The 13,534-nt window shown below is 45.3% G+C and overlaps 1 protein-coding gene across 1 annotated transcript in view; it reads right to left on the reverse strand.

Annotated features, from left to right (window-relative positions):
• Positions 1-5,512: 5,512 nt before the first annotated feature.
• SPTBN1 (spectrin beta, non-erythrocytic 1) overlaps positions 5,513-13,534 on the reverse strand; it is a 110,742-nt gene continuing 102,720 nt past the window's right edge. The window contains 4 exon segments of the mRNA XM_079298526.1: positions 5,513-6,983; positions 7,250-7,292; positions 8,851-9,024; positions 10,197-10,435. Coding sequence (XP_079154652.1) covers positions 6,768-6,983; positions 7,250-7,292; positions 8,851-9,024; positions 10,197-10,435 — 672 coding nt within the window. The 3' untranslated portion in view covers positions 5,513-6,767.

Genomic DNA, 13,534 nt, shown 5'->3' on the forward strand with positions numbered 1-13,534 from the left:
AGCTCTGCTTGGATGGGGGCTCCCGATCCATGAGGGGAGCTCTGCTTGGATGGGGAGCTCCCGATCCATGAGGGGAGCCCTGCTTGGATGGGGGGCTCCCGATCCATGAGGGGAGCTCTGCTTGGATGGGGGGCTCCCGATCCATGAGGGGAGCCCTGCTTGGATGGGGAGCTCCCGATCCATGAGGGGAGCCCTGCTTGGATGGGGAGCTCCCGATCCATTAGGGGAGCTCTGCCTGGATCAGGGGAGCTCCGGATCCATGAGGGGAGCTCTGCTTGGATCAGGGGAGCACTGTCTGGATGAGGGAAGCTCTGCCTGGATCAGGGGAGCTCCGGATCCATGAGGGGAGCTCTGCCTGGATCAGGGGAGCTCTGCTTGGATGGGGAGCCCTGCCTGGATGAGGGAAGTTCTCCTTGGATGGGGGAATTCTTGTGTGGGGTGCTGTTCTTGGATGGGTGCTGTGGCCCCTCTGGGTGCTCCGGGGGACTCCTGAGGCTTTTCAGCAGTGCTCAGAGTGCTCATACAAATCCTCTCTTTCAATATCATCTCATATACAACATCCAGCATAAATATGGGAATGTTACCCTTCCTTGCCTCACCCTCAGCAACAACTATATAATTAAGACAATCTTATATTTCCGTCTTCAATCACAAAACACTCCAAGTCACCATGAGATCATGAGATCGAGGGGACTGTGCTTTTTTTCCTCTGTTTTTTTTTTTCATTTTTTTTTCCCCTCCCCACTGTCATCCTTTGGAATGATATTATAAGGAATACATTTCCTCTCTCGCCTTCAGATTTTCTGAAAGCAGAATTCGTGTTACCATTATCTGTCGAGCTTGGCTGCTGCGTACTGTTGGTGATAAAACATCCACCGCTTTTACAGCATCACCGCACAGGAGCCCGAACCCAGCCCTCCAGAAACTGACTCCACAAGGCCACAGCCGCAGGGAGGAGCAGAACCAAACTCCCATTCACAGCGCCAGGCGGACGGGAAGAGGGAATCCCAAGGCTCACCACCCTTGTACATTTCCCCGCACAACACCGAGCTGACGGCAGCGGGACACCGGCCCTCGGGGAATGCGAATGGCGGAGCCTCGGGCAGCAGAGGCGGCCCCTGGAGGGGAGGGCGCGGCCGGAGCCCTCACGGCGGCCGCCCTGAGGCGGGGCCGCCTTCCCGCCTCAGGGAGCGCGCGCCCCTTCCCGCCTCAGGGGGCGCGCGCCCCTTCCCGCCTCAGGGGGCGCGCGACCCTTCCCGCCCTCCCCCCTGAGGGCGCCCGGCCGTGAGGGAGCAGCTGCGGACCCTGCTGAAGGCCAAGGCACAATTTAGCCAGTCCTTTTCTCAGGTTCTGAGTTCTTTTTCTCAGTTTCTCAGCTCCGGCCTGAGCCTTTCCCAGGATGACACCTTTCTTGTAAATAGCAAGGAATTAATAAACAATGATTAACACCTGGTGTTGACTGAGGCACAGTTGGTGATGTACGTGACGGGAGATGTTTTCTCCTATTGTCCAATGAACTACTGTCCCGTTTGAGGTATGCGAATCACTCTATAAATGTGGTACGTTTTTTCAATAAAATGTTTTTTTCTCTTAAGAAGTCGATCGTTATTTTCCGCCGCTCCCTGTAAATCGCGACAGACCGCGGAGCCCTCAGAGACTACCCCGCCCCGCCCCGCCAGGCACAGGCGGATTTAAGAAAAAAAAAAACAACCAAAACCCAAAAACCCACAAAAAACCCAAAAACTTTGTGTTTAACCATTTAACCCTTGAGGAAAATTTATATACTGCGTTTTGGAAAAACAATTATAAATTATTATCATTATTTTAGCAATTAAGTACACTAGTCATGAACGAACACCCCATAAAAACCTCAGAGAAAAACCTTGGACATGTAGAGCAACACAAGATCAGTTTCATTCATTTTTTTTTATAATCCGTACTCTCAAAAATTTGGTAAATTTTTTATGGTGATTGAATTAATTTAATTAATTTAAACATGAGGTTTTGTGCTTGAGGTTTTTGTTCCCCAATTAAAAAAAAAAAAAATATCAACAGCATTTTTTGGCTGGGAACACATATTCTGTGACTTCACTACTGTTTTTTAATATGAAATATAAAAACCAACTTAAGTAGCATCTTGGATGAGCAGCACCTGAGTTACAGTTACCATTCTGCCAAAGGGGTTTGCTGCTGCTGTTGGGTTTTTTGAGGGCTTTGGGGTGGGTTTTTCGGGGTTTGTTGGGTTTTTTGTTGTTGTTTTGTTTTGTTTGCTTCTTGTATAGAAGATGCCAGAAAGCACTACATCTGAAATGAACTCCAGTCCTCTGTGATACATCCTGCCCACTCTGTACATATCCAAGAGCTGTGATTAACAAAGAGCACTGAGGTTTTCCCTCCCAGAAACATCTGTGTTATGTCCTAGATCTCTGCTCCACAAAATAGCCTTTATAACTCATATTTTTATGGATGAATGTACAGCAGATGCACAGAGATGGCATATTAATTAGTATTTCAAAATGGGTACCTCTTATTTGAGCTGCAAATGCTTTTTTAAATTATATAGAATCCCTAAGGACTCAGGGGAAGGATTAGAAGCAGGAGCTGTGATCTAGTTCTGTTTATTTGTTGCCTGGCATTACATTAATCCAATCCTGACTGATGCCTCTCGGTGATTTTACAATTTAACTACGAAACCGTAACAGGGGAATTGGTTCTAAGCTATTATTCCTTGTGGGCAGAAATACTGATTTGCATTAATGAAACGCTTGGATCCGGCAGGAAACAGCATTAGGAAAAAAGGAGAAAAGAAGAAATGGAGCCCTTTCCTTGCTCATGGCCGGTTTGGAGAGACCTGGCAGCAAGGATGGTGGAGCTCCTCACCTTCCCATATCCTGGCTGCCATTCTTCACTCAGCTTCCCTCCTACGGTAATTCCGTTGTCTAAATCCAGCCACGAGTTTACATAACTCCTTGGAAATGTGACTTTGGGTGAGGAGAACTTTGGTCCGAGCTCTCCATTCTCTCGAGAGCAGCAACAACCTCCGGCGGCGGAGCCGCTCAGCATCTCCCTGATGCAGTGACCTCTCATGGACGATGAGAGCAAGGGACAGCTCTGAGCAAGGGACACTTCTGTCTCAGATGGGTGTGGCAGGAGAACAACAGCACCAGCGACAACACACCTGTAACAAAATTCGTGTCAGGTGATGAGGTGCTGGATTGCCAAGCAGTCCTGTGTGTCCTGGGGCTGCTCCGGGCTCAGCCACCCTGCACCTGCTCGGGGCTCTCCAGTCCAAGGACAGGGCTGGGGTGTCCCTTGTCCACTTCTTCCAGCAATTTCATTCTTAGCATTAATAAGGGATTTAGCACAGCTTGATTCTCTGATTGTGTTTTTTAAATGAAAAGGACTAATGTTTGTTCCAGCTCACAGGGATTTAATTTTCTGTATTTGTTCAGCCAGCTGTGATTAGCAAAGGTAGCCAAAAGAAAAAAATTAAAAGCCCCAAAAAAACCAAAACAGACAAAAGTAGCAAAACTCTCATACCTTCAAGTTATTTATTGCAAAGTTAGGTTCTGAAAGACCATTTGATGTCTGAGAACTCAACCATAAGAAAGGAGACCATGGCGAAGGGAAAAAAACCTTCTAAACCAATATTTCACCAGGACAGAGATTAATAATTCCTTTCTTTTCCTTTACCTTTATCATTAATCTTCCTCATACAAAGTACCTCAGAGCATATTCCCTATGCAGAACAGATGGATTGACAAATTACAGGTATTTATTGAAAAGAAGACCCTCCCACCAACACATACTAAATTCTGATGGCTAAGGAGTTCTGGGTGTTTCCCCCACATTGTATTGAATTTGCCTGGATATGGGAAGGATCCTCTGACACACTCCCTCAGCTTAGAATGGGATGTGAGGGTCCCTCTGAGATGGAAAAAAGGAGACTGACCTGACTACAGGACAATTCCTCCAATGACAAGCAACATAGATGGGAAGCGTTCTGCCTTCATAATTTTCTTTGAAGATTTTCAGGTTCTGTGTGACTTTTGCAATGTGTCTCCAGAGGAGCTATCACAGCTCAGGTACAGAACAGCTGCAGTAAAGTAGAAATGCTAGAAATCCTCACCTCTGAGTGCAGCTCCAGGAGGAACAGACCATTCCATGTGTCAGCAGTCCAGCCAAGGTCACTGGTGCAATTCAGAACGTGTCACGGCCACCTCTGAGCAGGTGACAGCCTGCCCCATTTCCATCACCCACCTTTGCAGTCTGCTCTTCCCCTGGTGTTTTCCAGCAGCATGAGATTCCCTCCCTTCACATGAGATTCCCACTGCTGTCCCTCCTGCCCTGGCACACGGGTGTGTGCACTGACCTGACTTCTCTGACTTGGCTCTGTCCAGGCAGGCTCCTCCTGACCTCTCTCTGCAGGGAGCTGCTCCCTGGGGCTCCAGGGCTTACTGGGATTCACTCCTGCTCCTCAGCAACTTCCAATCAGACCCTAAGCAGAAAGGATTTTTATTCAAGTCATTCCTGGGAACAGCAGCAATGTTCAACCAAATCACTACACAACCACACACCACAGGCTGTCGAGACCCATCTGCCTGACTGCTCAGCTGAAGTGACACATATGTAAGGCATCAACATCTCTGTGTGCATTAATCGACTCAGAAAACTGATTCATAGCCTCTGATAAGGCTAAACTTCAGCTTTCTCTAGTGTATTAAGTTTTGCATTTACAATACTAGCAGTGTAACCTACATTTTACTAATAATCAGACTGAACAATATAACATTACAGAGTAAAAACTTGTGTACATGAATACTCCATTGTTTAATAACCAAAAACTTTGGAAAACAAGCAAAACCCAGAGAACACTGTACACTACATGAAAATAATTTAACACACTGTATTGGTCACATGTTCAGGAAACTGTCACTTGGAAACACGTGAGTTTGCAGTTTATCTGCTTTCTACCCAAATTAATATCTGAGTGGATTTTAACAATCTCAGTACATTAAATTCCTTACATTTCATTGACTTTAAAATATATTGGAGCTTCTTAGAGCTATTCCTAATAGATGGTTCTCTAGGTGGCATCCAAAGTAAGGAAAGGATGTAAGCACTCGAGCAAAAGGTGGGTAGAAAGTTGGAGAGTGGTGCTTACTCAAAATGATGTCCTTTTGCTGCCACCTGGAACATGGAGCTTGACCTCCACTGGGTAAATGCTCAGGGAACTCCACTGCCCCAGCCTCTGATGTGCTTACTCCCATCCACTCTGCTGGTTTCACTTCCCACAAAAGGTATCTGTATCAGAATATCTTTCAAAATATTCATTTAATTCCTTTTCTCTTTATTTTTGGCACTTAATTTGGGAGGCAGGGTAAAAGGGAGGGCAGGTGGGAAGTGAAGGGAAAGAAAAGTGGAAAGAGAGAAAACAACTGTTCCAGAATGAACTTTTGCACAAAAGAATGGAATTACATTTGAAGACATCACTTTCAGTGCACAGGAGAGATGACATTTTAAAATAACTTTATTTTTGATCCTCTTTCAAAATTATGATTTTAACATTGTCAGAAATGAAATAAGAAACTTACCCAGCATATTTAGTTTTAAAAGCATTTAATGACATCGCATATATTTAACAGATAGGGTAAAAGTCTAGAGGTACAGTTCGATACAACTGAAAGCCAGTTCCAGTACTACTCTTGACTACAGGCCCAGTCATTGAAAGTTCATTCCTATTAAATGTAATTTTTGATTGTGCAGTAAGATGAAAATTTTTCATTACAATAGTTACAGTGACAGAAATGCACACTATGTATCAAAGAGCAAGGTAATGTAGCAAAATTATAACACACAGTGCTGCAGCTGACAAGCAAGTAACCATTTGAGTAACATTACTTTTCCAGTAAATGCTTCAGTTCCACTTTTACACTTATTGATGATTTTAAAGGGTTTATTATACATCTAGTCTTATTATACTTTGTACTAGAATTATCTGAAACATACAATATAATGTATTTCGGCAAAATAAAAAAAAAATATTTAAAAAAAAAAAAAAAAAAAAAAAAGAAGAGAAATTTGAAATTACAGCTTATTTTCAAACTGTACCAGCCTGTTAATCCATCTTGAACACCAACATTCTTATCTGTCGTACTCGATGCGGGGACGCTCGGGTGGTGTTAAGCCAACCTTGGGCTGTGAGTCAACGCATACCTGCACTCTGTTACAGCAAAGAGAACACACTACTGCCTTAACTCCTGTTAGAACAGCAAGGGAAGCCTCTGCTAGCCAGGACTCAGCATAACAACCTTAACTGGAAGTGAATGCCTTGGAGAATTTGTACATTGGTTTCTCATGTGCACAGTAGATTCGAAAGCACCGCTGCCTTGCATACCAATAGCACTAGGAGTGGGTTATTTTCCAAGACAGCCTCACAAAATTGAGGAACAGTTTAAATATTAAGATCTAATCTACATTAACTTCATTAAAAAAAAAAAAAAAACAACAAAAACAAACAAAAACAAACCCCCAAAACCTGGTCCTCCCTCTCCTACAGAAGCTGCCCAATGCACCTCATACGTTTGTAACTTTAGATTCTTTTTTTTTTTTTTGTTGGCTTTTTTAAATTTTAAAACGCTCTATAAATAAAAAAATGTCAATCACATTGAGGAACATGAGGCACAGAGAGTAACGTATTGGTTCTGAGCTCGCATGCTGGAATTCCACTGGAACGGTCAGAGAAGTGCAGTGTGTGGAGATGGAATTCACTTCTTTTTACCAAACAGGCTGAATCTTTTCTCCTTGTCTTTCTCTTTGTCTTTCTCCCGCTTGCCAGGGCTGGACTCGCTGGTTATTGTGACGCTGGCAGGCAGGGTCTGGGCACGGCTGGAGGCTGGAGTGCTCTGGGTGGTCGGGGACACTTCGATTTTGTCTGAAGAGATCGCTGATGTGATGGCCTGGATCCACGTGTTCATCTCCTCCTTCAAGAAGCCCCAAAGGCACAAAACTGTTACAAGCAGCACACCCCTCAGGCTCCCACAGCAGTGTGGAGAGGGATGGACACGGGAAAAGCAGCCCCAATTCACCCCTCTGGCTGTGCACCTCCACAGACCCCTCCTAGAGGCTGAGCAGCCCTGGCCTACTCATCACCCACACACAGAGTGCACACCAGCTCCCAGCAGTGCTTCTCCCCATGCTACAACAGCACAGACAGCACAGCAATGAACTGTAAGGGAACCACACTTACATCATCTTTGGCTTGGAAGAGGTATTCGTTGCCATCGGTCAATCTGGAAAGGAAACACCATCACACATTTAACTCAGTGGTGGTCACACAGCTTCAGCTCCTGCTTGTCTGGCTCCAGCACAAGAGCAGCCCAAGGCACACAGGACTGCAGGGGACATTGCCCATGTGCCAAATGCTCCCCACAAAGCCTGTGCAGCCACACACGTGGTAGCTCTGGGCTCTGGACATGCTCAGGGTGGTGCTCCTGTTCCTATGTGGCTGCTGGCTCAGTATTTGCTCTTTCAAGTACATCTTTTCTCCTTTGCAAAACACATATCAAAGTTTAGTCAATACTTTCAAAAGAAAAAAGTCACAGGCAGCACCTGGAGTTTTCATGGCTCCTGTGAAAATCCTGCAGAATTCTGCAGCTGCTCTGCTCTTGTAGCTGTGGTGGTGCTGGCTCGAGGTCCTACCCTGAGTATTAGAGATGAGCAGCTGCCTCTCCTCACAGTGAAGGCCAGTCTCCCTTCTGTTTGATTCCTGCGCTGATTTTACTCAGATACATTTAACAATGGATGTGATCACACAAAGAAACAAAAACAACTGGATACCACCAGAAGAAGCAGGAGGCAGAGGCAGCAGGAGCTGGGCTGCAGGCTTCCCCATCTTTCCCAAGAAAAAGCAAGCATTTTAACAACTCTTTTGAAATGAAATTAAGGATTAAAAATAATAGTGTTTGAGTAAAGGAAATATCTGCAAGTAAACAAGGGGCCTGGTGCAGGTGATGGAGCACTGGGAAAAAAGGGCAGTAGGTTTTTCTGCCTAACTTTGCATTTGGAACAGCATATACTTCCATTAGCAATTCAGAGAGGTTTAAAATAGTCTAAGGGATGAATCACATAGCTGCAGGCCTGTCTTCAAGAAAGGTACATTTCCCTAAATATTTGCTATATATTTCCACATACATTTTCAATAAAGCAACTTTTCCCCAGACAGATCTTTAGAGGACTCCTGTACTAATATAAAATTACACCACCACCACCCCTTCTCTGCCAAAAAAAACCAACCCAAAACACCTGTCTTGGAATACATAACCCAATCATTTCATAAAGTAAGTCTTCTTTGACAGGATTACCTTTCAGCTGTGTAATGATAAATATTTTTTCACTGTTGGCACTAGAAGGTTGTTCAGTATACCAAAGAGTTTCCCAAGGAAAAGCCTTTTTTAAACTTTTGAGCAACAGGTCTTTCACATATTTGAGTGAAATGGTCTGTAACTATATGTACCAGACCAGCAAATTCATACTGAAAAAATTAAACAAGAGACTTGATTTGGAAAAGAGCAGAACCACAATCACTGCTCTCCATCACTTCCAGAGGGAGTGGCTGACAAATGCAGCACTGTGAAATGCAGGCCCCTAGCTGCAGGCACACAGACCTGGTCCAGCCCCAGCTGGAAGTGCTCTGATTATTGCAACCCTGCTCTGATGAACAGACCACAGCTCAGCGCTGCTGAGAAAAGCAGGTGCTGCACTTCACACTCCTGGTCAGCTCCTGGGCTGGGTTGCCCAGTGAGCACACCCACCATGGTTTCCCCAGGGGCAGAGCCCTGGCAGGTTTACCTGAGCTTGAACACATGCTTCTTCTTTTTGTAATCCACCGCTACTTCACACACTGCATCCTTCAAGCTGACGGGGATCTCGTTGTGGTAAGGGATGCCAGAAGCAGCAGCTTTTGAGTCCTTGTAGAAGCCCATCTCTTGGTTGTTGATGACACAGTACACGTTGTGCCATGACCTTTGGGACATGAGAAACAAGACCAGTTATAAATCTAATGCTCCCTCCTGCAGAACTGGAGAAGCCAAATGTAATTCCCTCTGTAAGTCAATGGAGATTGGTTCAGTGTGAGGATGTGAATACAGCCTATGCTGTCCCATGAACTGCAGACAGGGAATTCTTTCATGGAAGCACAGCTTGAAGACAAAAGCCAAAGGGAACCGAGATTCCCAGAGCTGCCTGTGACAGCACATCAGCCTGTCCTCACAGTGGGAGGACTGTTTGGCAGAGTGGGTACTTTGCATTCTTGAGACAGAAAATGATTGACCTTTTAATGGCAGTGCCCTGTTGTAGAAGGAATTCTCACTGTGCTGCAAACTGATGAATGGAATGGGCTGCGTGTGAAATCCTTGATTGACACAAATACTTAGTGGCATCTCCACCTCAATCTCTAATTGAGAACTGTGAAAAATTGACAATTACTGGAAATAAGAATACCCAGACACTAGTACTGGTGGCTGTCACTGCCTCAAAGGTGTTGTCTGGTGTGAACAACTCCAGTGGCACAAAAATCCTGGTACTGCTGTACTCACTTGAGATCTCAGCTCTGCCAAGTGCTTTGGCTCCCACCAAATCCCACAGCTGCTGCTGCAGCTCAGCACTTGCTGTGAACATTTCCCTTGTCAGCCAAGTCATAAATCTGGTTTTGAGATCTCTCTCGGGTCACAAAGCACCCCAGCTGGCTTTTTCAGTGCAGACAAATCTCAAAGTTCTGCGTGTTACAGACCTGCAGGACATTCCTTGAGAATGGAATTGACTATGGCACACCAATCGTCCTCTGTTCATGCTGAACAGATTACAGAGTAGGTGGAAAGTGGTAATGTGCAAATAGAAAATGTCAGAAGAATATGAACATTTCTAGTCTCACACCTACGTGCTTTTCTTTTCTTGTAGTAACATACAACTTGAGAGATCTGGAATCAAATCCCACTACTGCCACAAACCCATCATGTGCAGTGGGAAAGCTGTGGTATCTCTCTGCCTCAGTTTTCCACCTGACAAATGTGGCTGACGCTGCCTTTTGTACCAAATATCTTCGGGCTGCATTTCCCCACGTGCTGCCCCAGCCCTGCAGCCACAGAGGCCAGGAGGTGTCTGGGAGCAGGCTGGGGGTGCTGTGTGCAGCACTGTACCTGCTGGAGGCTTTCTTGCTGTGTGTCTCCCACTCGTGCTTGCGGTGTAAGAAGCCCTCCATCTGTGCCGAGGGGATCTCCTGCGTTTTGGCCGGGAGGGTGGCAGCAGTCTGCGCCTGAACGCCGCTCTTGGCTTTGCGCTCCGACGTCGGGGAGGGAACGGGACTGGACTCTTTGGAACTCGTCCTCTGCTCTGCAGCTCCATTGACCATTTCGTTGGTTTCTGCAGTTTCTGCCACCTAGGAACAGTGGAGAACACGTTCAGCCAGAGCCCCTGGCGCTGAGGCATTCTGCAGTTAATCTGTCTCCCTGCACAACGTGGCTGTGTATAAACTTTGCCTGGACAATGACACAGGCCAGTAAGTTCTTTCTCGCACTCCATGGAGACACAGGAGGCCAAGGAAATTAGAAGGTAGGAATGGATTAGTACCCATTTTATAGTGGAGAGATGGGAAAATAAAAGCAGCTGAACATCAGTGTGAATTTTACTGTGCTTTGCTCTGCTGGTCAATTCTTTTATATATTGTTATTCCTAGAATGAGAGCATTCAATTCTGTTGCTAAGTACTCAAATGTTTGGAACAGTAACAATCACACTTTCTGCAAACCTAGAAGAACAGTAGAAGTTATACACATCAGCCACCTTAAGTACATTTATGGCATTACTGGGGCATTAAAGGTCCATAAAAGGAATTAACTATGAGTCAGCAGAGAAAGATGTCACAATCGCCCAGGAGCATTTACAAAAATGTGTGCAATCGATTTGTTTCTGTAAAAGCTCCTTTCCCGCTTTCCCCGTTCCCCTAGTGACACAACAAAATCAAAACATGCAGAAATTAGAGAGATTACACCATGCATCTCCACCATCCCAGTTAGGGTATTGGATCGTAAAGACAAGGGGAATGAGGTCACGTGTCAATTGATCGAGGTCTGGTTCAGACTGGCGTTATTAGGTGGATTGGATTTTGGTTAAAGGAGCTGAAAACCACCACAGTCACACAGCATCACACAGCTATTTACCCCCAAACAAAGACAGAACCAAGGCCTTGCCCATCACTTGCTTTGTTGGTCGCGTTGCCTGGCGCACTGGGATGGAAAGCCTAGAGAGCAGCCGTGTTTCCAGCAGCTCTCACTGGTCAAGCTGGCGACGTCTTCAGGAGCCATTCATCCAAAAATCATTTAAATTGGAATCCTAATGGCTATAAGCTTTTGGAAATGCAGCTTGGTCCCAGTTTTTTTTTTCTTGTACCATTACTTTGACGTGTAGAGCCGTTGGTAGCAGCTCATGAGTTACACAACCAGTGTGTAGTATTATTATTAGCACGTTACTAAAGCTCAGTGCTGCTAATGCTCTAGTAGATTACAAACATTCTGGACTGGTTTTATGCAGACAAGCAGGTTTTTGTGAATGGCACAATAATTAGACATTCCCACTTCTGCACATGGCCTGGACAAATCAAAAGCAGCCGAATTATTATGCAACAAACTCAATTTTGCCACCGTTTGCTAGAACTTCTTACACCTGCCCAGTATCCATTATTGTGCCTCACACCTTGAACCTCACCATTGGCCTACAGAGATCTGAGTGTCAGCTCGCTCTCAACATGGGAAGGATTGGTTAACTGCCTTTAGCAACCTGAACCTCCCGAGCACAGACACTACACCCTCAAACAGGGAGAGAATCACAGCTCACACTGCACTTCAGTCAGATCTGGTTTACCCTGTCCCTAAAGACACATAGCCTTACACTGCTCCTTCACAATTAACATCAACCTAACCATCAACCTTCACTACTTGTACCCAAATCTCAAAGTACAACAAAAATGTTGCATTAAAGTAGGGGAGAGGGTAAATAGATGAGGCTGAAGATTATCCAAACACTGCCACAGGTAGTGGGATGAACAACCCTGAGTCACCATTCACCAGTGCCAACCACCCAGGCTAACAGACCCCTTCCAGAACAAGGAAAGCCCCTTGCACACCTTTCTGTCCTGAGACAGCTCCTGAACCTCAAACTCTGCTTTGCTGCTGGCTGGAGCCCTGTCTGAGACCTGGCAGCTCTGACCAGCACTGAGGAATCACACAACCCACAGGAACTCATCTCCACAACTTCAATAAACTCCCCAGACATACCTGGCCCCTGCACTGACACAGAAAGCAGCACATTTGCTGGAGCAGTACCAGCCAGATGTGAAAACAGGACTGTGATTTGGGGGTACCTAGAACCCCTAATCTGAGGTAAACCAAACCAGTTTCAAACCAGCAGCCACCACAAAGCTGCTCAACATATTTTATGGGAAATAATATGGAATTCAGTGCTGCAACCCTGTGGCTTTGAAAGGTAACTGCTGATTTTAAATACATCATCAGACCTGCACCTTCTATGTCAAATTCTCCTGGTTGTAAAAGGGCTATGAAAAGCTTTTCTGACGCTCTTTCAGTTTTTATTTCCTTTCACGTGTTATCTACAATTAACAGAAAACAAGCAAAATGAATCATGGACAGCTCTGCTAAGGATGTGTCATGAAAACAGAGAACAAACAGGAGCTGGACACACTTCAATGGAACATGCGTGGGGCATGCGGAGAAACGCCACGGGGACAAACAGCAACAGCAAACCCCTGTTACAACACAACAGCTCTCCTGTACGTGGTACAGCTCTCCCATGGGCCTGAGGGGTTAGTTGGAAGTGCTTTAGTGGCTACAGGCTACTCTGGAAATCTTTAAAGCAGGACTGGGACATGCAACAAGACAGGTGGTGACAGTGACAGAGGCGCCCCTTTGCATTTTGCGGTGCTTGAAGCAACATCTGCTCGGTTCATCCACTCAAGGCTCTGCCCCACAGCTGAAGAACCAGGTGATGTGCCTGGCTCAGATGCAAACAGACCAACCTCTAGGCTGTTCTGCCAAAAGGACCTTCCTAATGCCTTTAGCCAGACCCACAGGCTGCAATAAACAGGTGAAATCCTGTTCTTCTAGTGCTTGAAATGATGACTTTAATCAATGACTTACTTTTTCTTCATTGTCATAGAACTGGAATTTTTATGTAATTGTACTAATACAAATTAAAAAATTAAAAAAAAATTCTATCTCTATAAATTCCTTCTACAGACTACTTTTTCACTAGAATACATGTGAAGGCTCTGCAGATGGTGGAGTCTGAAGCTACAGCTATCCTGCCCTGGGAACTGGCATACTTCAGAGGCACAGGGCAGCCACCAGAGCATCCCCATAAATTCATATGGAATTTTTAAAAAACATTAAGAAGCTATATGTTGTTATCCTGACAAAAGAAAAAAAAAACAAAAACATGCATCATGAAGTGGAAAGACAGAAGTA

Source organism: Erithacus rubecula, assembly GCF_903797595.1.
Source record: "Erithacus rubecula genome assembly, chromosome: 2".
Lineage (NCBI taxonomy): Eukaryota > Metazoa > Chordata > Aves > Passeriformes > Muscicapidae > Erithacus > Erithacus rubecula.